The sequence below is a fragment of the Helianthus annuus genome, chromosome 14 (genome assembly GCF_002127325.2).
Source record: "Helianthus annuus cultivar XRQ/B chromosome 14, HanXRQr2.0-SUNRISE, whole genome shotgun sequence".
Lineage (NCBI taxonomy): Eukaryota > Viridiplantae > Streptophyta > Magnoliopsida > Asterales > Asteraceae > Helianthus > Helianthus annuus.
Window position 1 is genome coordinate 124325127 of NC_035446.2, and position 25637 is coordinate 124350763.

At 40.5% G+C, this 25637-nt stretch overlaps 2 protein-coding genes across 6 annotated transcripts; both read left to right on the top strand.

Annotated features, from left to right (window-relative positions):
- The first annotated feature begins 1130 nt into the window (after positions 1 to 1130).
- LOC110909285 (potassium channel SKOR) lies at positions 1131 to 24031 on the top strand. Of its 4 annotated transcripts, none has more exons than XM_035983232.1 (13): positions 1132 to 1604; positions 19773 to 19836; positions 19990 to 20214; positions 20291 to 20354; positions 20444 to 20783; positions 20879 to 21174; positions 21248 to 21427; positions 21978 to 22199; positions 22299 to 22487; positions 22572 to 22647; positions 22738 to 23032; positions 23104 to 23225; positions 23602 to 24031. In XM_035983232.1, exons 3-13 carry the CDS (start codon positions 20054 to 20056, stop codon positions 23853 to 23855), a joined length of 2199 nt encoding a protein of 732 aa, XP_035839125.1. In that variant the 5' UTR covers positions 1132 to 1604; positions 19773 to 19836; positions 19990 to 20053; the 3' UTR covers positions 23856 to 24031. The 4 variants fall into 4 exon arrangements, with proteins under 4 accessions (XP_022010009.1, XP_035839125.1, XP_022010008.1 ...); XM_035983231.1 differs by having other exon boundaries at positions 1133 to 1604; positions 23596 to 24031; XM_022154317.2 differs by lacking the exon at positions 19773 to 19836 and having other exon boundaries at positions 1131 to 1604.
- Positions 1570 to 6454, top strand: LOC110909284. 2 transcript variants are annotated; one of them, XM_035983230.1, is made up of 4 exons: positions 1570 to 3953; positions 4073 to 4792; positions 4922 to 5515; positions 5595 to 6454. In XM_035983230.1, exons 1-4 carry the CDS (start codon positions 3269 to 3271, stop codon positions 6086 to 6088), a joined length of 2493 nt encoding a protein of 830 aa, XP_035839123.1. In that variant the 5' UTR covers positions 1570 to 3268; the 3' UTR covers positions 6089 to 6454. The 2 variants fall into 2 exon arrangements, with proteins under 2 accessions (XP_035839123.1, XP_022010005.1); XM_022154313.2 differs by having other exon boundaries at positions 4073 to 5515; positions 5595 to 6452.
- Positions 24032 to 25637: the final 1606 nt, after the last annotated feature.

Here is a 25637-nt window from a genome sequence, read left to right on the forward strand (position 1 = left end):
AATAAAATGGAAAGATACAGATTTAATCCCTAAGTTACGGCAATATTGAGTAGGAGTTTTCAAAAAAAAAAAAAAATAATAATAAATAAAAATTGGATCTGAAACCGAATCTGAAATATTTGAAAATTCGGATATCTGAAAATCGGATATTCGAATTTTCGGATTCGGATATGAATTTAAATAATTTCGGATAATCCGTTTATCCGACATTCGAAAACTAATTTTGTTTTTATAAATATATATATATATATATATATATATATATATATATATAGTATATGAGCATTATATTTAGTTTAAAATATAGTAAATAATCGGATTCGGATATTAATTTATGAATGTTTTTAGTTTTCAATGTTGAAAATTTGGAAAATCGAATATAGGTTTAGTTTTAATCGACGCACAAAACATATTTTTTTATTTTTTTATAAATTCGGATATCCGAATCTGTATCTGAAATTTCGGATAGGATATCCCCGGATATCCGAAATTTCGGATACAAATTCAGATATTAACATTCACTATCCGATCTCAAAAACCTCTAATTTTGAGATTATAAAAAACAAAACAAAAAAGCAACCAACAAGATAATATAAAAATTGGTATGTGAAATATAAAATTCACCATCCAATCTCGAAAACCTCTAAACAAAAAAGCAATCAACAAGATAATATAAAAATTGAGTTATAGTCCCTGTGGTTTATACTATTTTATCAGTTTAGTCTAAATGTTTCATTTTTCATCTGTGTGTTCAAAAAGGTTTCATCATTGTCAATTTAGTCCACTGAGTTAACTTCATCCATTTTTTCTGTCAACGAGAAGGGCAAATCGGTCATTTTACATGTAATTCTGTTAACTAAAAGGGCAATTTGGCCATATAAAATGACCGAATTGCCCTTCTCATTAACAAAAAAAAAAAGGATAAAGTTAACCTAGTGGACTAAAATGACAAAGGTGAAACCTCTTTAGACCCACAAACGAAAAATGAAACCTTTGAACTAAACTGAAAAATAACCCAAACCACAATCATTAAAATGACATTTAACTCTATCAAAATTAGTATGAGACAGCTATGATAGATTATTTTCAAGCTGAACTATATAAACAGGATCCTCCTTTGCTAATTATTTCCACACCTACATCATACAAAACACTATTTCTATTTCTCTCTCATTTCCCGTGATTTGACACCTTTCTTTCGATGATCATGTTCCACAACCATCTTCTTCTAAAACAAACACTACACATATTATTGGTCCAATAATCCTATCCTCTCATATCTCCATATATTTAACTAACACCCGACTAAAACTAGTTAATCACGGTTCATTAGTTAGTAGCTGTACTGACCACAGCTTGGTCGATTATATTTTATATCCGATGAGGAGCGAGATCGCGCGGCGGAGTACGACGGTGGAAGAGGCGGAGGAGAGGCGGAGGGAGTACAGAGTGGAGGATCTCCGGGATGGTGAGAGGTTGGGAAAACGACGGAACGTGTTCACATTGTTGGAGTGGGACTTGGGGCTGGACTCGACTCACAGAGGGTTCAACACAGACAAAGTGTTCGATGGCATCAAAGGCTTCTACATCCCCCCACAAAACAGGTTTCCTTTTTTGCTTGTTCCTTTAACATTTTGTCCTTTTATGTGTGCATATCTATATAATTACACGTGGCCGTAGACTAGTGGATAAAACCTCAGGATGACTATAAACGAGCTGAGCCGCTCATTAGCTGTTAAAGATATGCCCGCTAAAAGGTCGAATCAAGTTGTGCTTAAATGAACTCGAGAAACTCGTTTAATAAACAAGCTTGAGCCCGAGTTTCACATGTGAAGCTGAGCCGGCTCACGCGTCTAAATGAGCTTGTTATCAGCATAATTTTTATTTAATAGATTAAATTTGTATTTGTAATAATTATTATTATTATATATAAAATTAGGATAAAAACATTTGAATTTGAATTGAATATATTTTATTATGCATAAAAAATAATTATAAGTATATGTGTAAAATAATTTTAAAAATATATTTGTAAAATAGTTACATAAATAATAAACGAGTCGAGTCCGAGCTGAGCTCGAGCTTAAAAAACTATTCATGAGTTAAGCTCTCTATTAATTAAACGAGTCGAGGTTGACCATAAACAAGCTCATGTCTAACTCATTTACACCACTAGTGTTTCAAACCATCAATGATAAGTGATAGCATTTATAAACAAGTTTTACATCCTGGGAATAAAATAAACTTTTCTATTTATATTCATTGTTTTAGCGATCACGATTATTAATTCCGACCACTCCACACACACTCACGTTTGTTAGGTTGACAACTTGTACACATGTACAACCTAAAAAAAAACCAAGGGATGTACCTTAAAATAGAATCAAACGATATTTTATGCTTGAATAATTGTTTAATTCTAAAACACATCAATTCTATTGTGGAAGTGAAGACTCAGAAACCAGTTGGTACGGACTGGCCAGAGTAGAACTTCAGATGATCCAACAAGAGACCTGCAAGATCACAAGAGACAAGCACGCCGTTAGCCTCGTCACAGGGAGGGGGGCCTCTCTGTGACCAAGCTCGGGCGTGAGAATAAGTATTTGTGAGGAGGAAATAAGTCAGGGAGAGAGAGAATCACGATTACCCCTTGCTGGAGACCTTGGCGGGGTATTTATAGCTTTTGGGTGTGCTGATGTGGCGAGTTAGTTAGGGTCGGACCAGTCGCTATCATGGCAGTTATGGGAGTGGGGCCCAGTTAGTTAAACCGGACCATTATAGCGTTCGTCCTGTCTTATGATGCGAGGTCCGGTTTTGTCCGTATCGCGGTTCGGTTCTTGCTTATGGCGATGATTCGGTCCGGCCAGGGGACGTATCCTCATCAAGTCCCCCTAGTTCGTGGTGTTTCTTAGATAACAGCTTCGAACTATAACAGTGTTATCTTGGCGGTTTAAACGTCTCCGGTTTTGTCGCTTTTTCTTTTTTTTGAATTTTGAATTTCAAGGCGGTGACCATAGTTGGGTAACCGACGGTCGTTTTTACTTTTCCCGCCTGATGTGATGGCTGATGGGTGTCATCCATCATGACGTGTCGCCACCTGATTGGTGGTTCGAAGTCGGTTTCTTTATCCCTATATAAAGGGGGCAGAATAATCTGTTTTTTACCTTTTCACTTCTTTTTTCTTTTTACTCTTTATCTTCCTCATCTTCTTTACCTTTTCTTCTCCGAGAACGGGCGGTCTACAAATACAGGTTAGCTTCTTTCTACTATGGCGTCGAAAAACAACTTGTCCGGTTGTTTTAATACTTTAACTAAAAATGGTTTAGATTGGTATATAGAAAGGTATGCAATCCCTGCATCTCTGCACCCTGTCCTCCCTAAAAAGGATAACCCTATTTTTCCGTTTCCTCCGGGGAAGATTGGGGTGTACACGCGCTTATTTGATTATTGTAACTACCGCCTCCCTCTGACGAAGTTCTTGGTCGGGGTTCTCACGTTTCACGAGGTGCATATTACTCAGATGAACCCTTTTGGCCTTGCCAAGGTGTGTCATTTTGAGCTGTCTTGTCGTGGCTTAGGATCCGAACCGGACTTGGATGTGTTCCGGGCTTTTTACAAGTTGAATCGGTCCGGTAACTGGTATACCTTTGAGGTCAGAGATAAGGACTCCTGCTGCTATACATGGATTACTACTAGTATAAAGGACTGGAAAGAACGATTCTTCTACGTTGATGACCGATGCGTTCCGGAGTTCATGGTTTGGAGGACTAAGAAGATGAAACTCCCGTCTTCTCTCCCTAAGGACTTCGATTTTAATAGGACCTTATATGCAGCCTTGATTAAGGAAGCAGGTCGCATTCAAAGTTATCCGGAACACATTCTTGTTATGGGACGGATCAGCACGATTTGGTCCGAGCTGGCGTGGTATCCTACCCTTAGGTGGGACGGAGAGGGTTAGTCACGCTTCTTACTTTTTGGTCGTGGCACTTGCCGCGTCTCTCAAAATTTTTTTTTTTTTTTTATATATACACCGTACCGAACTTTGGATGCTGCTTGTTTATCTTTTTTGCAGTTATGGGTTTGAGAGAGGCGTTAAGGTTGAAGTCCTTTGACTCCAAAGAGCTTGAGCTTCGCGCTACGAGGACACCGAAGAGCGATCCTCCGTATCTAACCGTGGTGAACGATAATCTTTATCAGATTCGGGAGCCGGAAGCTCTGGATGATCGAGGAGGTTTAAACGTCCAAGGGAGTGCGGGCCCGAACCCTTCGGCTCCAATAGGGAATGTTACTGCGGCTCAGATTGTGACGGCAACTGGCAGCGGTGAGGGTAAAGGAAAAGGAGGTGCTTCGATCGGGTCAAAAGGATCGGGCTCTAAGTTTATAATTGAGGATGAAGGAATTCATTTATCGGTGGGAGACGAAGGAGAGCGTGCCGAGAACTTGGAGGGGGGCGATGATGGTGATGAAGAGGATGAGAATGAAGGTGGGGAGCCTCATATTACTTTAAAAAGGAAGAGGGCTTCGTCTAAATCTGGTCCGAAGCTTAAGCAGAAGAAAACGAAGTTAGATCTTAAAACTATTACTCTGGATGATGATGATGACCAAGTTACTGGGTTTTCTGCCGCTGGGGGTGTGTTAGAAAATTTGGATGCTCATCTTCATGAGGGTCGTACCCCCAGGGACCATCCGCAAAACATTCCGTCTAGTCCATTGTCCTTTGGAGGAGGAGGCATTAAAGTTGTTACTGATGTTCGTACCTCCGATCCTAAAAGAATCGAACCGTCTCCTTCGGGTAAGTTTACCACGGGGGTTGCCTCTAACGTGTCAAGGCCGAGTCCCAAACCTGTTGATGGTGGGGACAGTGCCTCTTCGTCCCCTTTATGGTTTAACACTGAAGCTGTTTTCTTATCACGGGAGTTAGGTTCGGGCGGCATTGAGGATATGGATTCGGCTAGGGCATTGGAGAAGTATATCCCGGAGTGGTCATTGACGAACAAGGATCGGATAGTGGACGCTTTATCGGCGAAGATGGCACTGTTCCATTTTGGGACTCCAGCGGAACATTCTCATTATCGGAAGATGAGTGGCCCGGAACTTGGAAACGCCCTTATGGTGAATCAGGCACAGTCTAACTCATTGGTGGTGGAAACGTATAAACGTTGGATTGAATCGGAGTCAAATTGCAACAAGCTTCGACGTGAGGTTGCTAACTTGGAAAAAGAAGATAACATCCGTTCGAAAACGAAACAGGAATTGAATTCTCTTCGAGCTCAGGTTGATCGTTTGAAAGAGCAAAATTTAGAGGCCAAGGAGGTTAACAAGTCGTCCCAAGCGTCGGCTGCGGCCGCTTACGAGGCTCGAGATAAAGCTCTTCAGGATTTGGAGATTTTTAAGTCGAAAGTTGATGATTTGGAGAAAAAGTTAACCGGTGTAGAGATGAAGCATGCAGCCGAGCTTAAAGAAATGCAGGCGTCTCATGACCAACTTCTGGCTGACTACCACCGTTTATCTGATGGTATGTTCATGATCTTTGCTTCTTTCTTCTTCTTCTTATATTGTCATTGTTGATCCTTTTGAACGTCGTTCCTTTGCAGCTAAAGGCGAAATTGAGAGAGCTCGCGACAGGGAGATCGAATCGCACAAGACAACAATTGATGAAGCTAGAGGAATGTTGATCCGGTGCGAGCGTGATATGATTGAAGCATACGCGGAACTGTCGGAGCTGAAACTTACCAAGCAATGGTTTCTGACAGATGGGGTCGCATGGGTTGTTAAGCTGGTGCATCAGAGCCCCGAATTAGAGAAGGTGGTTTCTGATCTTGTCAACAGTGTTAATGCAGTTGGGGCGAATGAGGGGATAAAACAGGGTTTTAAGGCCGCGCAGAATCTAGTTGGCTCTGCGGAAGAGGTTCCAGGTTATGATGCTGGAGCTCAGAGTGCCCTAGACGCTGCGGTGAAAGCTTTCGATGAGCTTAATATCTCTGTTCTCGACAAGGTGGCTGACTTGTTAGATGAGCCCCTATCGGTTATTCAACAAAGAAGTAAACTTCCCATTGTTGGAGATGATGATAATATAGCTCATGTTTAATGTTGTTTCTTTTTTTTGTAACCGTACAATGTGTCTCATCAGTTTGCTTCTTTTTTTTTTTGTAACCGTACAATGTGCTTCATTAGTTTGCTTTGCCTGAAGTACATTTGATCGTTCAATCAAAGATGTATAACTATTTTTGTGTTAAATCTTTTATTTTTAACTCAGTTACTTAGCATCGGTTTGCGTCCAAACCTTTGCTGTATACTTTTAATCTTGGTGATCGCACCAGATGAAGTGCTTCACCTGCTCAATAGATTTCAATTTTCTTTTTAACTATTTAAGCCTTCTCGATCAGCGCGAGGCATGGGTCGTGGCCCGTTCGTGCACGTTTAGAATTTTTGTTCGAACTTGTATGTATGCTACCTTTATGTTTATAAAGATATAGATCGCTTTATTCATTAATTCGGGGAAAAAACATCCCGATTACAAAAGGAAGTAACAAATTATCGGGGTATGCCCTCCCGATTTACATATTGAAATTTGGAAATACTAAAATGTAAATTAGCGATCTTCCTCAGCCGTAGCTGATTGCTTACATGAAGCACTTTTTTAAGTGTACCCCATTCCATGTTCGAGGCACTGGGGTTCCGTCAAGCTTTTCTAGCACATACGAGCCCTTCTCACTGGCTTCCTTGACTCGGTATGGCCCCTCCCACTTTGGGGTAAGTTTGCCGGGGGCTTCGACGCGACTTGCGTCGTTGTTTCGGAGCACGTAGTCTCCGACTTTAAACTTGTAGATTTTAGCCCGTGCATTGTAATACTTCTCGATTTTTTCCTTGTACCGAGCCTCTTTGATTGCGGCTATGTTTCGGCGCTCTTCCAGTAGGTCAAGGTTGGACCGGAGTTCGCGTTCGTTTTCTTCCCAATTCTTGTGCCTTTGATTTGGGAGTCCAATCTCGGCCGGAATCACTGCTTCAGTTCCGTAGGTCAGGCTGAACGGTGTTTCACCGTTGCTAGTTTTGTGCAATGTTCGGTGCGCCCACAAGACGTTCGGTAATTCATCCGCCCAGCCTTTTCCTTCCTGCCCTAACCTTCTTTTTATGCCATCAACGATGCGACGATTAATCTGCTCCACCTGCCCGTTGCCCTGGGGGTGAGCAACCGAGGAGAAAACTTGGTTGATTTTTAAACTTTCACACCACCGTTTGAAGGGATTTTCCGCGAATTGTTTTGCATTGTCGCTTATGATGTAGAGCGGCAGGCCGAATCGGCATACTATTTGCTCCCAGAAAAATCGTGTCACGTTATAGCCGGAGATGGTTGTGAATGGACGAGCTTCTACCCACTTAGTAAAATAATCCACTGCAACCAACAGGTATTGTGCGCTTCCGCTCGATCTCGGGAAAGGTCCGACTATATCGACGCCCCATTTTTGAAAGGGCCAGGCGGCGGTTACTGGAATCATTTCATTTTTAGCTCGGAGACTGATAGGTGCGTGCCTCTGACATTCGTCACATTGCTGGAGCTCTTTCACGGCGCTTTCGTGCATTCCGGGCCAGTAATACCCTGCGTTTTTTACCTTTGTTACGATCATTTTGGGCCCGGCATGGATACCGCAGATGCCATAGTGTATTTCCCGTATGATGTAACTAGCTTGCTCCGGATCCAGACACTTTAGCAATGGTCCGAGAAAGGTCTTTCGGTATAAGCCTCCTTCCTGCATCTGATACTGGAGGGAGTTGATCTGGACCTTTCTTGCTTCCGCTTTGTCAGTTGGCAGAACATCATGCACCAAATAATTAATTATCGGCGTCATCCATGTTTGTGATGGAACTTCAACTTGCATTACTTGCGGAGCTGCGATTGACGGTGTAGCTAAAACTTCCACTCTTACTTCTTTGGCCAAGTGGCTGAATGACACTGATGCCAACTTGCTTAATGCATCCGCTTTTTTGTTTTTGCTTCGGGGGATATGTTCGACCCTACATGCTTCGAACAAAGCCATTGCTTGCCTTACTTGCTCGAGATATTCGATCATGTTTGGCTCCCTCGCCTCGTACTCTCCATTTACCTGATTTGCTACGAGCAGCGAGTCTACATGGGCCACAACATTCTTGGCTCCGACTTTTTGTGCTAGGCGTAGGCCGGCCAGGAGAGCTTCATATTCAGCCTCGTTGTTGGAACTTTTGAATTCTAGTCGGAGCGCATACGTTACATCCGTTCCGTCTGGGTCGGTGAGAATTAGGCCCGCTCCTGACCCTTCGGCACTAGAGGCACCATCGGTATATAAAGACCATGGCTTCTCCGGAGCTTTACCTGCCCCCTCAGTTTCTTTCTCTTCCGGTATTTCGACCAAAAAATCAGCTATCACCTGTCCTTTTAACGGACCTTTGGTTCGGAAGGTAATGTTGAATGCGCCCAACTCAATTGCCCATTTCGCCATTCGGCCTGAGACCTCGGGTCGTCTGAGAACGTGTTGGATTCTTTGGTCCGTTCGTACCTCGATTGGATGGGCCTGAAAATATCGACGAAGCCTTCTTGAAGCATGGACTAAGGCCAAGGCTAATTTTTCCAAGTTTGAGTATCTTGTTTCGTAATCCTTCAACGTTCGGCTTACATAGTAAATGGGGATTTGTTTCCCCGTTCGGTGAGCAACTAATACCGCGCTGATGGCTCCGAATGATGCAGCTAAATACACCGTTAATACTTCGTCTTCTTCTGGTACGGTGAGGGTTGGCAAGGTGCCCAAACATTCTTTAAGTTCTTCAAAAGCTCGCGCGGCCTCTCCCGTCCATTTAAACTCCGATCTAAAGCTTTTTCTGAGAACGTCCATGAATGGGAGCGATCGGTCTGCAGCTTTTGATAAAAAACGATGGAGAGCAGCTAATCGTCCGTTTAAGGACTGAATTTCTTTAACTGACGTCGGGGGCTTCATTGTAAGAACGGCGTCAATTTTGTCGGGGTTGGCTCGTAAGCCTTTTGACCCAACCATGACCCCGAGGAACTTGCCTTCTTCCACCCCGAATGTACATTTTTTCGGATTCAACTTCATGTTAATGCTTCGGAGCCGAGTAAATGTTTCGAGTATATCTTTCAGCATGGCGGCCTCATCATGGCTTTTTATCACGATGTCATCGACGTACACCTCTACGTTTCGTTCGATCTGGTCCTTAAAAGCTTTGTTCATCAGGCGCTGGTACGTAGCACCGGCGTTTTTCAAGCCGAACGGCATCTTTTTGAAACAAAACACCCCTTCATTGGTGACGAAGGCCGTCTTATCCTCATCTTCGACCGCCATTTGTATTTGGTGATAGCCTTTGTAAGCGTCCAAAAAACATTTTAGCCTGAATGTTGCAACGGAGTCAATCTTCTCATCGATCTCTGGGAGAGGGAAACAATCTTTCGGGCACGCATTGTTTAGATCGGTGAAGTCGATGCACATTCTCCATGAGTTATCTTTTTTCCGTACCATCACGGGGTTTGATACCCATGTTTGATACCGAACCTCCCGAATGATTCCCGCGTCTAGGAGACTTTTAACATCTTTTGCTATGGCTTTTGCTCGATCCGGTGCCATGTGTCTCTTTCTTTGTGCGAACATGTGGTCGTCCGGGTCGGACGTACCGTCGTAAAATTTTAACGTGGGAGGCATCTTCAGCTTAGCTGGGAGTGGAGCATTGACAATCCGTAGCGTGAACTTTGACTGCGACGTCATAGACGTGGGATGATATGGCATGAGCAACTCTTGGTCTTGGGGGTTTAATCCCAGAGATCCCTGGAGAAACAGGTCGTTTAGACCGTTATTCATCGGAGCACTTGTTACGGATGAGAATTGTGTAACATGTGGTACAGAAGTAGAGGTCATAGAACTTACCAGAGATCCAGAAGCAAAAGGACCGATGGAGACAGGGTTTCCCCCTGAGTAAGCACTGGTAAACAAGTTTGTTCGGAGACTTTGCAGCATCTCATCTCTTTGCTGTTGCTGCTGTAACTGTCGCAACAGATCAGCGTTCCTTAAGAGGAAAGCGTTGTCGAAACTCGGTAGTGGCGTAACGACTGGAGCAGTGACGGACAGTGTGGCGACAGAACTTCCACCCACAACATTTGCAGCTGTAGAAGCCGATGTGGAGCCTGTCGGGGCTGCTGAGGCGATTGTGGAATTAGCATTTCCTTCCCATATATCATTGTAAGATGGGAAAGGACTGGTGGAGACTACTGTTGGTAATTCTGCCATTACTTCGAAAAAATGAGAACAACGAAATGAATTATGTGAATTCGAGGGGATGGCGCCACTGAAGACTCAGAAACCAGTTGGTACGGACTGGCCAGAGTAGAACTTCAGATGATCCAACAAGAGACCTGCAAGATCACAAGAGACAAGCACGCCGTTAGCCTCGTCACAGGGAGGGGGGCCTCTCTGTGACCAAGCTCGGGCGTGAGAATAAGTATTTGTGAGGAGGAAATAAGTCAGGGAGAGAGAGAATCACGATTACCCCTTGCTGGAGACCTTGGCGGGGTATTTATAGCTTTTGGGTGTGCTGATGTGGCGAGTTAGTTAGGGTCGGACCAGTCGCTATCATGGCAGTTATGGGAGTGGGGCCCAGTTAGTTAAACCGGACCATTATAGCGTTCGTCCTGTCTTATGATGCGAGGTCCGGTTTTGTCCGTATCGCGGTTCGGTTCTTGCTTATGGCGATGATTCGGTCCGGCCAGGGGACGTATCCTCATCAGGAAGCAAACCCGTAAAATTGCAGCTTTACACGGCACCCAAACAACATCACGAAATCCTATCACAATGTTTGGTACTTTGGTTGACCGGAATATGATTGGAATTTTCCCCAAAGGGGTCGGAAATAAAAATATACACGTTTATAAATAAACAAACATAATTAACCTTCATAATATTACAATATCTTTTCTTTTAAGAAAAAGAAATATATAGTTAACTTTTTAAATATAACAAACGTAACAATATAACTTTTATTTAATATTTAAATATTCTTCAAAATTGATTATGAAATCATTAGGTTAAACCGAATGAACCGCTAGTGCGTCTAATATGATGACATGTCCCGTAGCTAGAAATCGAAAAATTTAAAAGGTAGATGCGATTATTTGATTTATAAGAAAAAGTCAAAGATGAGTTAGAAAGTAGGAATTAAAAAGGTCAAATATAGCGATGATCGTGCCAAATTTTATCATTTACATTTAATAATATTTTTATTTTATATTACACCTGTGAATATGAGTGCGTCATTGTTTCAATGTTTCGTACTTGTAATTATGAAATAACATGGCTAGATCCAATCCAACCATTGCACTCTGGTTGGTGAGATGAGAAAAATAAATAAATAAAATTTGACGATTATAAATTAAGAACAGATTAAACATTGATATGTGTAGTTAATAGTTGGGGGGGGGGGGGGGGGGGGTTTCTTTTGTAAACAGTAATAGTATAGGGTCGTATTGTAAATGTTGTATTGAGTTAGTTGAGTTTGACAGTTATAATAACAGAAAGGCTAACAATCAGTGGTTAGCTTGGTTTTGGAAAATCTTCTTCTCTTTTAGTTTCTTTCTACAATTGAGCTCTATCATTGGTATCAGAGCTGTTCGATCTTCGGACAACTCGTGATTCAAGCCCTAATTCGAAGAAATTGTTCAACCGCGTTCTTTTGATTCTTCGGAATTGATCATTTGTTCGTTCAATTCCACTCTCGTTCAGTTCAAAAACAGGAATTGGTCATTTGTTCGGATCAATTTCATTCGAATTCATTTCAATTCTGAATCAATCCTTGTTCGATTGATTCAAACTCAAAATGACAGCAGTTACTAGACAACAAGAGTTGGAGAAATCCATTAAAGACAATGCGCTGTCTATTGGTAAAATGGAGATTAGTGTGCAAGATCTTCAAGCCAATTCACAATTGATCTCTGAGAATGTTCAGATGATGGCAAGTGGGGTGGAAGAAAACAAAGCTGCTGTAGTACAACTGCAATTGCAAATTCAGACAGTTTTAGATAAACTGTCAACAATTGAGAATAATGACAAAGAATCATTGGTTCAAAATGGAAATCATGATCAGAGAATGCCAAGATTGGGAAGAATTGATTTTCCCGAATTTGGGGGTGAGGATGTAGAAGGTTGGGTGTAAGTGTAATAATTTCTTTGAAATGGATAAGACTCCTGAAGAAGCAAAGGTTAGAGTGGCAGTGATCAATTTGGAAGGAAAAGCTTTGCAGTGGCATCAAGGGTTCTTGAGGAGTAGTGGAAGGAGTATTGATGAGGTGGGCTGGAATGAATACAGCAGATCAGCCATTTCAAGATTTTCAGTGACTCTATTGGAGAATGCTATGGAAGAACTTAAGAATTTACACCAGACAGGTTCACTTCAAGAGTATTATGACTCTTTTGATTCTTATTTGAATAGGGTAGTGGCTTATTAGGGTATCGGATCAGAGTAGGCTCGAGCAGAAGCGGAACAAACACACACACACTAGCAGACTATAAAGAACACGAGAATTTACGTGGTTCGGTCAAGGTGACCTACGTCCACGGGTTGCAACTAGGGTTTTACTTTTATTAGATTCTCACAACTGTTTTCAGAATGATACAGACTACAATTACATCATAGGTATTTATAGAACAAGATTAGGGTTTCCTACTTGGTCAACAAGTTAAGTAAGTGGGCCTAATAACTAGGGCCGGCTAACCCTAACTAGGACCGGCTACCCTAAAGCCTACGAACCCAACAATCTCCCACTCGGAGGCTTTGCATAGTCCACAAAGTGCATCCAAGAAACCCATCACCAGTAACTTCAGTAATCTTTACGTACAAGTCTTCCCAGCCTCCAGTTTCAAGAACAAGCTAAGACTTTAGTCACATCCAAAGCCACCTAGTTGAAACCACACCTCTCATCAAGTACTTGAGAGACCAGTTGAAGCTCCCACAAGCTCCAACCCAACAGTCTTATCAGACCCATTCTCTATCTCAACCGGCTTGCACGTACCACCAGCTCTAGAGATACACCGAGAATTAATACAACTCTCCACATTTTGCAAACTATTTCCAGGAGAGCTTTTTTCTTCAGTCGGAATCTTCGTCTTTAAAACCTGACGGTTCTTTGTGATTGTACCCGGAACACGACCCGTGCTCCCACTATCACCAAATCCCCTGACTGGCTTAAACTTAGACCCCCAACCACATCCAACTGACATCCCCAAAGCACCAGGATTCAAGTTCGCAAATTGAACCCTCTTCTGCTTACTAGATTCAGTGAACCAGACTTTATGTTGTACAGGGATGGCTACTCCCTCAGCAGGTATCTCAACTAGATACAACGATCCTCGTCTCCTCCCACAGGCAACAACAAGATTTCCATCAATCACCTTCCACTTCCCACCACCAAACTTAACATCTAGTCCCTGTTTATCCAGTTGACTAACAGAAATAAGTTTCTTCGTTAAACCTGGAATTACCCTGACGTTCTTTAAGTTCCATGTAGTGCCCAATGGAGTCTTCAGATTGACATCTCCCATACCCGTAACATTAAGAACATGATCGTTAGCTAATTGTACCTTTCCAAAGTCTCCTTTTTTCAGATTCACCATCGTCTCCCCGCTGTGCATGGCGTGAAACGAAGAACCAGAATCCATAGCCCAAGAATCTACAGACTCTTCACAGCAAACCAGTACATCACCGTCAGATTTATCTGACACAACACTGTTTACATGCTGGTTACCATCCTCTTTCTTAGGATCAGGACACTCGTTTTTAACATGCCCCTTTTCACCACAGTTCCAGCACCTCACATTCTTCCCAGCTTTAGACAAGCTTTTCCTACGACTCCCACTGCTTCTGTTTTTACCTCTTCCCCTGCTAACACTGAGCATACCAGAAGTAGATCCTCCACTAGTGTTCCTCCGGTGAACGTCTTCACCCAAAACACTATCCCGGACCCGATTAAACTTCAAATTTCCAGTTCCAACAGTTTCAGTGACCGTTGTCATAAATCCTAACCAGCTATCAGGTAAGGAAGATAACAAAACCACAGCCTGAGTGTCATCATCCAACTTCATGCCCAGAGTTGCTAACCTGGACAAAATTGAATCGACTTCATTAATGTGATCAGCAACTGAACTGCCCTCGTTCATTCTCATATTAAATAGTTCCCTCATCAAGAACACCCTATTACTGGCAGACGGTTTCTCATACATATTTGACAGAGCTGTTAACATACCATGAGCAGTTGTTTCTTTCATGATATTAAATGCAACGCTCCTCGTCAAAGCCAATGTAATTTTATCTCTTGCCTTTTTGTCCTTTGAGTTCCAAATTGCTTCGGCAGCTTTATCCATTCCAGCAGGTTTTTTTTTCCAGTACCACATCCAAATCGCATTCACCAAGCAACGCCTCTATTTGTATCTCCACCATGCAAAATCAGTACCGTTGAGCTTCTCGATTCGGAACTTCCCGTCTTCAGCCATAGCAAACGAGAAAACCAGAAAAAACCACAAGGAACCAAGAAACCGAAACCCTAATCGCCAAACACCCTAAAACCACTAGATCTACAACAGCAAACCCTACGGCGCAAACCCTAGACCTTACGAGCCGTAACCAGAGAATAGGTACGGGCCGTAAACAAGTCAGCGGCGACGGCAGCAACAGCAGATCAAGATCTCTCGTCCAGCTCTCTCCTTCTCCTGCGATAACCGTGTGAACCGTGTATTTAACTGAACCTTTGGCTCTGATACCACTTGCTAGGGTATCGGATCAGAGTAGGCTCGAGCGGAAGCGGAACAAACACACACACACACTAGCAGAAAATAAAGAACACGAGAATTTACGTGGTTCGGTCAAGGTGACCTACGTCCACGGGTTGCAACTAGGGTTTTACTTTTATTAGACTACAATTACATCATAGGTATTTATAGAACAAGATTAGGGTTTCCTACTTGGTCAACAAGTTAACTAAGTGGGCCTAATAACTAGGGTCGGCTAACCCTAACTAGGGTCGGCTACCCTAAAGCCTACGAACCCAACAGTGGTCTGTCAAGAATATGCCGTGAGTTTGTTTGTGGGGGGTTAAAGCCTGAGATAAGGTGTTTAGTAAAGGCTTTTAAACCAAGAACACTGAGAGAAGCATATGTAGTAACCAAACAACAAGAAACTGTGTATAATACACTGTTTGGGTCTAGTAGTCAAAAGAAACATGTTTACAATTCCTATAATGCTCATAAGTACAGTAACACTGGGCTGAAACCACCTCCTACTATGAATGCCAATACACCATCCCTATTACCAACACCTTTGAATGCTCAACATGTCAAGACTACAAGAAGACATACCACTAAAGAAATGGATGAGAAGTGAGAAAAGGGAGAGTGTTTTTGGTGTAAGGAGAAGTTCACTCCTGCTCATAATTATAGGAACAAACAGTTGTACAATTTAGAGTTGGTTGATGAGGAAGAGGTGACAGATCAGGAACAAGTGACAGTGGATGAGGAACAATTGATGGAAACGGAACCTCATATTTCTATACATGTAATCACAGGTATACCCTCTTATTCAACTATGAAGATTAATGGGTCAGTGGGCACTAGAAGGCTGAATATTTTGGTGGATTCTGGTTCCACTCATAATTTCATTGATACAAAGGTAATAAGTAAACTGCAATGTCCTTTACAACCTGTGAAGCCTATGAAGGTTACTGTTGCTAATGGTAATCAATTGGAATGTGGGCAGAAGTGTAGTCACTTTAAATGGATGATGCAAGGAGTGTGGTTTAATGCAGAAGTGTTGGTATTGCCCCTGGAAAATTGTGATATGGTTTTAGGAGTGTAGTGGTTGGCCACATTAGGGAATATTAATTGGAACTTTGCTGATATGACCATGCAGTTTAAAGTGCAAGGGAAAACTTATACATTGAAGGGTATTGAAACAAATGGTATGAGTTTATGTTCTGCTGAGAAGATGCATATTTTGGTGAACCAAGGTGCAGGGGTAGTTCAATCACAGACGTTTGGTCTGCAATTGTTGCAGACTGAAGTGCAGGATGTGTTTGGGTCTACAGTATTGGATCCAGTGTTCAGCAAAGAATTACAAGCATATTGGAAGAGTATAGTGATGTGTTTCAAGTTCCAAATGCATTACCTCCTAGAAGGCAGTATGATCATAAGATAAATTTGAATAATGAAAACAAACCAATCAATTTGAGGTCCTATAGATATCAGTCTGTGCAAAAGGATGTGATTGAGAAGATGACTCAAGAATTGCTAGAAACATGAGTAATAAGAAGTAGCCAAAGTTCTTTTGCAGCTCTTGTTGTGTTGGTTAAAAAAAAGATGGATCCTGGAGGATGTGTGTGGATTACAGGCAACTCAATGAAGCAACAGTAAAAAATAGATTCCCTATTCCTCTAATTGATGAACTGTTGGAAGAGTTGGGGAGAGCTACTGTGTTTTCTAAACTGGACCTCAGATCAGGTTACCATCAGATAAGGATGCATGAACCTGACATACATAAAACAGCTTTTAGAACACATCAAGGGCTGTTTGAATTTCTGGTCATGCCTTTTGGCCTTACAAATGCCCCAGCTACTTTTCAAGCATTGATGAACTGCACTTTTAAAGATTTCTTGAGGAAATTTGTCTTAGTGTTCTTTGATGATATTCTAGTTTACAGTAGTGGTTTGAAACAACACTTAAATCATTTACAGCAGGTGTCTTGGAAACCTTGAGACAAGGTCAATTATATGCTAAGAAGTCTAAGTACATGTTTGGTGGGCAGAAGGTAGAATACTTGGGGCATGTAATCATCACCAAGGAGGGGGTATAAACTGATCCTTCAAAGATTGAGGCAGTAGTTCAGTGGCCTAAGCCTGAAAATGTGAAACAATTGAGAGGTTTTTTGGGCTTATCTGGTTATTAAGGAAGTTTATCAAGGGGTATGGGGTTATAGCTAAACCTTTAACTGAATTGCTCAAAAAGGATGGGTTCAAATGGAATGAGAGTGCTCAGGACTCTTTTATCCAACTTAAACAAGCATTAAGTTCAGCACCTGTATTCGCATTGCCTGATCTATCTCAGCAGTTTATAGTGGAGACAGATGCATCTTCATTGGGTATTGGGGCAATTCTCATGCAAAAAAACCATCCTTTAGCATTTATCAGCAAGGCCTTGTCTCCAAAGCAACAAACTTGGTCAGTTTATGACAAAGAATTGTTAGCAATTCTGCTAGCAGTTAACAGTGGCATTATTACTTGATCACTGGTCATTTTATCATAAAAACTGATCATAAGAGCTTGAAACATCTGTTGGATCAAAAGATTACTACACCTCTATAGCACTCTTGGATGGTGAAATTGATGAATTATGATTTTGAGATACAATATAAAAAAGGGGTTGAAAATGTAGTGGCTGATGCTCTTTCAAGATTACAAAGCTCTTCTCTTTTCACTTTGGCAGTATCATCTTTTGATCCTTTATTACTGTCAAAGATAAAAGCTTCATGGGAAACAGATGTTGATGTGCAAACACTGATTCAGCAGTTGAAGAAGGCGGTGGTTGTGGGCCAGTTCTCTTGGGAGGCAGATTTGTTAAAAAGGAAGGGGAAGTTAGTAGTTGGAAATGATGCTCAGTTGAGGAAAGAACTGTTACAATGGTGTCATGGGTCAACTGTAGGAGGTCATTCAGGGGTTCAAGCCACTTGTCAGAAGTTGAAAGGGTTATTTTATTGGAGGGGCCAGTCTAAAGATGTGAGAGGGTTCATAAGGCAATGTCATGTTTGTCAACAGGCCAAATATGAGACTGTGGCTTCTCCTGGACTGATTCAGCCATTGCCTATTCCTAATTGTGTGTTTTCAAACATAAGTATGGATTTCATTATTGGCCTACCCTTGTCAAAGGGTAAAAATGTAATTTTTGTGGTGGTAGATAGGCTTACTAAGTATGCTCATTTCATGGGCCTAACCCATCCTATTTCTGCAAGTTCTGTGGCTCAGTGCTTTATTGCTCATGTCTATAAATTGCATGGATGGCCTACAACTATAGTATCAGACAGAGATGCAGTTTTTTTGAGTACTTTTTGGCAGGAGTTTACAAGACTGCAAGGAATTGAGTTGCCTATGTCAACTGCATACCATCCACAAACAGATGGCCAGACAGAGGTGGTAACTTATCTTAGGTGTATGATCTTACACTATGGGAAGTCTTGGGCTCATTAGTTGTCTTTGGCTGAATGGTGGTACAACACTTCTATAAAAACCACTCCATTTCAGGCTTTATATGGGTTTGCTTCTCCTTTGCATGTACCTTATATACATAGGGATACTAAAGTTGCAAGTTTGGATGAGGAGATGTGCTCTAGAGAAGAAGCTATATCAATATTGAGGTCTACACTGTTGACATTGGCGTAGCTTAGTGGGGGCGGCCGACGACCCCCCGAACTTTTCACTCAGTAGTGGAGAGTATGTAGTTTTTGTATAGAAACTTTTGGGTATATACGTTTTTTACCCTTGGTTTTATAGAAATTTTTTGGTACGTACGTTTTCGACCTCCCGATCGAAAATCTCAAGCTTCGCCACTGACTGTTGATGGCTCAAAACAGATTAAAGCAACAGGCCAATAAGCATAGAAGTGATAGAATGTTTAAAGAAGGTGATTGGGTATACTTGAAACTCAGGCCTTATGTTCAGACGTCTTTGAGAATGGCAACATTAAATAAGTTTTCTCCAAAGTATTATGGACCTTATTTGATCATAAAAAGAATTGGGGAAGTTGCTTACCAGTTGGATTTGCCTCAGGAATCACAATTGCATCCAGTCTTCCATGTATCACTTCTCAAACAGGCTAATGGTCCACCAACCACTGTTGTTCCGATCCCAACAATAGCTAGGTTCTTGTATCAACCAGCCAAAGTATTGGATCATCGTTTGATAAGGAAAGGAAGGAAAGGGGTACATCAGGTTTTAATTCAGTGGGAAGGATTGTCAGTAGTTGAGGCTACGTGGGAGAATAGACAAAATTTACAACTGCGGTTCCCTGATTTTCAGTTCTAGCAGTGGTTGAGGCTTATCAGTAGTTAAGTCTTACCAGTAGTTAAGGACTATCAGTAGTTGTGGTTTAACAGTGGTTTGGTCAGTGGTAACCTTGAGGACAAGGTTTGATTGGGGGGGGGGGGGGTTATTGATATGTGTAGTTAATGGTTCAGGGGGGTCTTTTGTAAACAATTATAGTATAGGATCGTATTGTAAATGTTGTATTGAGTTAGTTGAGTTTGGCAGTTATAATAACAGAAAGGCTAACAATCAGTGGTTAGCTTGGTTTTGGAAAATCTTCTTCTCTTTTAGTTTCTTTCTACAATTGAGCTCTATCAGATTAAACATTTAAACCTATAGTTATTCATAAAAAATCGAAAGTTCTTATGGATCGATCGATCTATGGTTCCTGTTTCCAAAAAGCTCATGGGACTCGGCCATTGACGGAGCTTAGTGGAAACCCGGGTGTCCCCCCCCCCCCCCCCCCCGCGCGAATGTTTTGGTTAGAAGTGTAAAATTTCCGACTTTTCGACCGAAAATTTTAAAATTATAAAGGATCCCCCCCCCCCCCCCCCCAAATTATTTTGCCTAAATATTTATACAATATATAAATTGGGTCCCATGACTTTCCGCCCCCCGGAACTTTTAGTCAAGCTCCGCCACTCGCAAATATCCTACTAACCAATGAGATCTAGTAAAATTGCAGTTAGCGATGGGCAGGTTCGTAGAGGGAAAATAGATGCTTACCGCTGCACCACCCACCCTTGAAGGTTTTTTTTTTTTGTTTTTGTCTTTGTTTTCTTTTTTTTTTTTTTTTTTTTTTTTAATGTTGTGTATCATAAGCTGAAAGTGTTAAAGTTGCTCTAAAATATGACATTTAAATAAACCTTGAACATGCTTAAATCAAGACTTTTATGATGCAGATGGTACCGGACATGGGAGAAAGTAATATTAGTATGGGCAATCTACTCTTCTTTCTTCACACCCATGGAGTTTGGCTTCTTCCGGGGCTTACCCGATCGCCTCTATCTATTAGACACATTCAGTCAAGCCGCTTTCTTCATCGACATCGTTGTTCAGTTCTTCGTTCCTTACCGAGACACCCAAACCTACAAGTTCATCGTTAGCCCACGACTCATCGCTATTCGGTCAGTCTTCTTTCATCCCCTAAACATTAATAATTGTCGTTCCAATGTTTACGTTATGTTAACTTCATTGTTACAGGTACTTGAAATCTCATTTCATATTTGATTTACTCGCCTGTATGCCTTGGGACATACTTTATACGGTACAACTTTCAAAACTCCATATAGGCAGGCGCAAACAATACTTTTTAACTAACAATGCGCGCTTATAAGTTATAATCATATTAATCAGGCTTCTGGGAAAAAAGAAGAAGTGAGATACCTTTTACTAATACGATTAGTACGGGCACGTAAGGTTCTAGAATTCTTTTCCAAGTTAGAGAAGGACATACGGGTCAAGTATTTGTTTTCGAGGATTATAAAGCTTATTGCTGTTGAGCTCTACTGCACGCATACGGCTGCATGCATATTCTACTATCTGGCTACGACTCTGCCACCTGTCGAAGAAGGATACACGTGGATCGGGAGCTTAACACTTGGTGATTATAGCTACTCAAACTTCAGAGAAATCGATCTTTGGAAACGTTATATAACGTCGTTATATTTTGCAATTGTTACTATGGCAACAGTCGGTAAGTATTTGCAAAAACCGGTTTAGTATATGTGTACGAGTGTATCACATATGTTATTTGAATTTTGAATGATGAATGTGGGCTTGTTTATGCAGGCTATGGTGACATACATGCGGTCAACTTAAGAGAGATGATATTCGTTATGGTTTATGTCTCGTTTGACATGGTTCTTGGTGCTTATTTGATCGGTAACATGACAGCTTTAATCGTAAAAGGATCAAAAACAGAACGATATAGGGACCGAATGTCAGATCTTATCAAATTTATGGATAGAAATGAATTGGATCGAGACATACGCAATCAAATTAAAGGTCACGTGAGGCTGCAATACGACAGCAGTATTACTGATTCTGCCGTTATTCAAGACCTTCCAATCTCTATTCGCGCCAAGGTTTTAATGTCGGTTATTTTAAGCATTGTTTAATTATGACTAGTCTGTTAAACTGTGTTTTTGTTTGTTGCAGATATCGGAAAGTCTCTACAGGACGTACATCGAAAAGGTTTCGCTTTTCAGGGGGTGTTCTTCGGAATTTATCAATCATGTTGTAACTAGAGTGCAAGAAGAGTTCTTTCTTCCTGGTGAAGTAATCATGGAGCAAGGGATTGTTGTTGATCAGCTTTATTTCATCTGTCATGGCAGCCTGGTACTTCTTATTTACGGGTGTTAAATGGGTCGTGTTCACGGGTTGAACCCGACACTATCTTAAAGATTTGACATGAACATCAACGAGTTTTCATGGGTTGACATGAACATGGCTGTTTAACCTGAAAGTTTGTTTTATTTAATTTATTTATTTATTTATTTTTTTTGCATATTTGTACTTCATAATGATTTTTTTTTTAAATTAAAATATATAAAAATAAGCCTTATGCTAAGTTTTCTTTTTTCTTTTAAATGTTGCCATAAAATACTCAAATCAGTTTATTTAGTGACATAAATAACACATTTTTTTAAAGAAATTTGAAAACAAACAGATTAAAAAACAGGCCAACACATGAACCCACCAGGTCGACCAGAACACAACCCGTTTAGCTAAATCTGTTCGAAGGTTCGACTCGAAACTGTTTAGACTAAATTCAAACCCACAAATTTTATGTTAGGCTTCGTGTCAGAAATTCACATCCCTATTTTTGTTCCCATTATATTAGTTTCTTGTTAATTAAAGTTAGAACTTTGAATTAAATTTGGTACAGGAAGAAGTTGTAATATGTGAAGATGGATCCGAAGAGATAGTATCAAATCTAAAACCTCATGACTCGTTTGGTGATGTTTCGATTCTATGTAACATTCCACAACCATACACAGTTCAAGTTTGTGAACTTTGTCGACTTTTGCGGCTTGATAAACAAACCTTCACTAATATTCTTGAAATATATTTTCTTGATGGAAGGAAGATTTTAAACAATCTACTAGAGGTAACTAAATACTTAACTCTTTAAACTGATATTAAAACTGTTTTTTTTTTTTCTTTTTTTTTTTTTTTTTGTATTTAATCTTGAAACATATTCTTGCAGGGTAAAGAAAGTGACGTTCGAATGAGGAATATGGTGACGGATATCACAGTTCATATCGGAATGCAAGAAGCAGAACTTGCACTAAGGGTCAACAGTGCAGCGTTTAATGGAGACTTGTCTCAGATAAAAAGCTTAATTCGATCCGGTGCTGACCCGAACAAGAAAGATTATGACGGAAGGTCACCCCTGGTATGTTTTTCATCCAACGATCTTACACAAAAAAAAATGCGTTAATCGCATAAAACTTACCAACAATCTGTTTGACATGTACAGCATCTCGCTGCAGCAAAAGGACACATGGATATTGCGGTTTTCCTAATTCAAAACGGTGTAGAGGTTAACATGTCAGGTAAACCGTAAACTTCAAACAAAGTCTTTATATTTTTAAATCTTTTAAACTAAATACATATACTGATATACTTTTTCATGTTGTTGATAGATAACTTTGGAAACACGCCGTTGTTAGAAGCGATCAAGAACGCGAATGATGACATTGCATCTGTCCTAGTAAAAGAAGGGGGGTCGTTAAAGATAAACGACCCTGGCAACTTCTTGTGTTCATGTGTGGCGAGAGGGGACATAGATTTCATCAGGCGGCTTTTATCAAACGGAATTGACCCGAATTCTAAAGACTACGATTTTAGAACTCCACTTCACGTTGCCACGTCACAAGGATCGTGTTTAATAGCAAAGCTGCTAGTTGAAGCTGGAGCTAGTGTTCTATTGAAGGACAGGTATAAGTTTGTTATCGAGATTTTTTTTTGAATGAACGACGTAAAACGGAATTTATGGTTTGACTGTGCAGATGGGGTAACACTCCCCTTGATGAAGCAAGATCATCTGGAAACAAGATACTGATAAAGCTATTGGAAGAAGCCAGATCTTTGCAGTTGTCGGAATTCCCTACATGCTCTCAAGAATCAACAGGTATTTAAAATCATCATACTACTCGAAAGTTCATCATCATCATATCATACTCAGTAAATCCCACCAATAGCAAAGCTAAGGTAGAGTCTGAGGAGGGTAAGATGTAGACAGCCTTACCTCTACCCCGTAGGAATAGAGAGGCTGCTTCCAGTGAGACCCCCGGCTCGATAGTAGTTTTGCATTAAACCTTGGACATAAGGCACATAACACTCATCAATTGTGACCACGTATCTAGATTTGATCGTTTTCCTTTGATTAAATATATATATAGTCAACATGGCTATTCTCGTGATTTTCCCTGTGTTCATTGGGTAGATAAAATATCTTTCATTTCTTTGATGAACCAACCATTCTAACTATTCGCGTTTAGTCACAGATAAAACGCCCCAAAGAAAATGTACTGTATACCCGTTTCAGCCATGGGAACCAAAGGATCAAAAGAAGTTGGGGATTGTATTATGGGTTCCGGAATCCATCGATGAACTCATCAAAACGGCAGCAGATCACTTAAAGTTGGACGTTCCTCCCACTTCTTGCATCATAATAACAGAAGATGCAGGTCAAATTTCTGATGTGGATATGATTAATGATGGACAAAAACTCTACTTAATAATTACTACTCAAGCATGAGTTATGTATGCATCATTAATTTCACCATGTCATGCTGCAAAATTTTGTATTCATGGCATTACATATAAATTGGCACAAGTGTTTGTGATATACAAGTCACCAGGTGGCATCATACTTATAGTACTTTTTGTATATTTATGTGAAGATGAAAAGTTATTATATGTGTAAATTTCTTATCTAAAATGTTTTATCAAGCTTTTCTTAAAAAAAAAAGATAAGAGATAAAAAGGATTTAACCTAAAACTTTAATCAAGCTTTTTCTAGACTTTTCTGCTTTGTTCTTTTATACGTTGATACTTGATTCCAACCTTTATATGATTCCAGTATGGAGGGTAAATCAGTAAATGCATCTAACACATGGGACTGACACAACATTGTATTGGGTAGATGCTTGAGTTACAAAAAAAACTAGCAATACTACACTGCAATAAAAAAAGATGTTTGTTTTTATGGTATAGTTTTATAAAAAACAACAAAGTTATGTGCACTTAAAAAAATAGTGAAACTAAATTAAAAAGTCAATAATAGGGGTTATTACCCTATTGCCACTCTTAACCATAAGAACATTCGTAGTGGGGGTGGAATTAAGCGTGGAATGCCCTAAAAACGCCACATAAAGCTCACCACACCGCACCCGGGACATTTTTTTGCCTTTTTTTAATGATGTTTCCTCAAATATGTCTGAGATGAATTTGAATAGCCAATCAGATCCTCCCACATCTATTTTAAACTCTTTTTTAACTTAAAAAAAAAGAAATTAAAAATCAGATTTCCCCACATTTTCACAAATCTCCACTACACCTCTTATTCACTTCACATTCCATAATGCACATATGCCACATGTCAATTCATCCCTAAGGATGAAACATTTGTTTCACTCACCACTACACATGGTCTAAGTAACTTCTATTTTATGACGTTAAGTGTCACTTACTCATCTTGAACATTGATTTACCTTGATCAATCATCAAGATACCCTTCTGTCAATTTTAGTCTCTTAGGTTAGGGGGTGTGGTTTAAAGCCCCTAGGGGCTTTATTACGCCACGTTAGATCCACATCAGCGCCATGTCACATAGGGCGCTTTAAAGCCCTTCCCTTTAACTTGCATGCAATGATTTAAATCCCCTTATTAAACAAAATAAAAAAATAAAGAGAAAAAGATTTGATAATTGGTTGAAAGAATGGGTCCCACCTGCTTTTCCCTTTAACAATCGTTACTGCAATGGCAAAGCTTGGATAGCGCCCCCTTTATGGCGAGCAAGGAATGGGTGTGGGGTGCCATAGGGCGCTAACGACGATGATGTGGCCAGGGGCAATATATCACACCCCCTGGCCTTATAATTCTTTTATGCTCCAACTAGTTTCTCTTGTTTTGACACCCATGACTGAGCACAAGGGCCCACCAATTATCTTGACAGAACCATGGAATCGTAATGTGGATAAAAGAGAGAAGTAATTTGTTACAATACTTTAAGAGCATTTTAAACGGGCATAACTTTTCATACGATAATATATATTTGAGTAAACTGCCATTTTGGTCCCTGTGGTTTGGTCATTTTTGCCATTTTAGTCCAAAACTCAAACTTTTTGCATCTGGGTCCCTATGGTTTCAGTTTTATTGCCATTTTGGTCCAAAAATGAAATCAGGTCATATTTGTCTTATAAAATCCTGCAATTCTGTCATTTTCCACAGGGGCAAATCAGGTCATATTTGTATTATAAAATCTAGTATTTATTTATAAAAAAGAAATGATCATTTTGCCCACGAGGAAAAAGGACAA

Coding starts and splice junctions, on each gene's coding strand:
- LOC110909285 (XM_022154316.2), top strand. CDS start 1,381: ATGAGGAGCGAGATCGCGCGGCGGAGTACGACGGTGGAAGAGGCGGAG. Junction 22,488..22,571: donor ATGACGGAAGGTCACCCCTG/GTATGTTTTTCA, acceptor TGACATGTACAG/CATCTCGCTGCAGCAAAAGG. Junction 22,648..22,737: donor TGTAGAGGTTAACATGTCAG/GTAAACCGTAAA, acceptor TGTTGTTGATAG/ATAACTTTGGAAACACGCCG.
- LOC110909284 (XM_022154313.2), top strand. CDS start 3,269: ATGGCGTCGAAAAACAACTTGTCCGGTTGTTTTAATACTTTAACTAAA. Junction 3,954..4,072: donor CCTTAGGTGGGACGGAGAGG/GTTAGTCACGCT, acceptor TCTTTTTTGCAG/TTATGGGTTTGAGAGAGGCG. Junction 5,516..5,594: donor CTACCACCGTTTATCTGATG/GTATGTTCATGA, acceptor GTTCCTTTGCAG/CTAAAGGCGAAATTGAGAGA.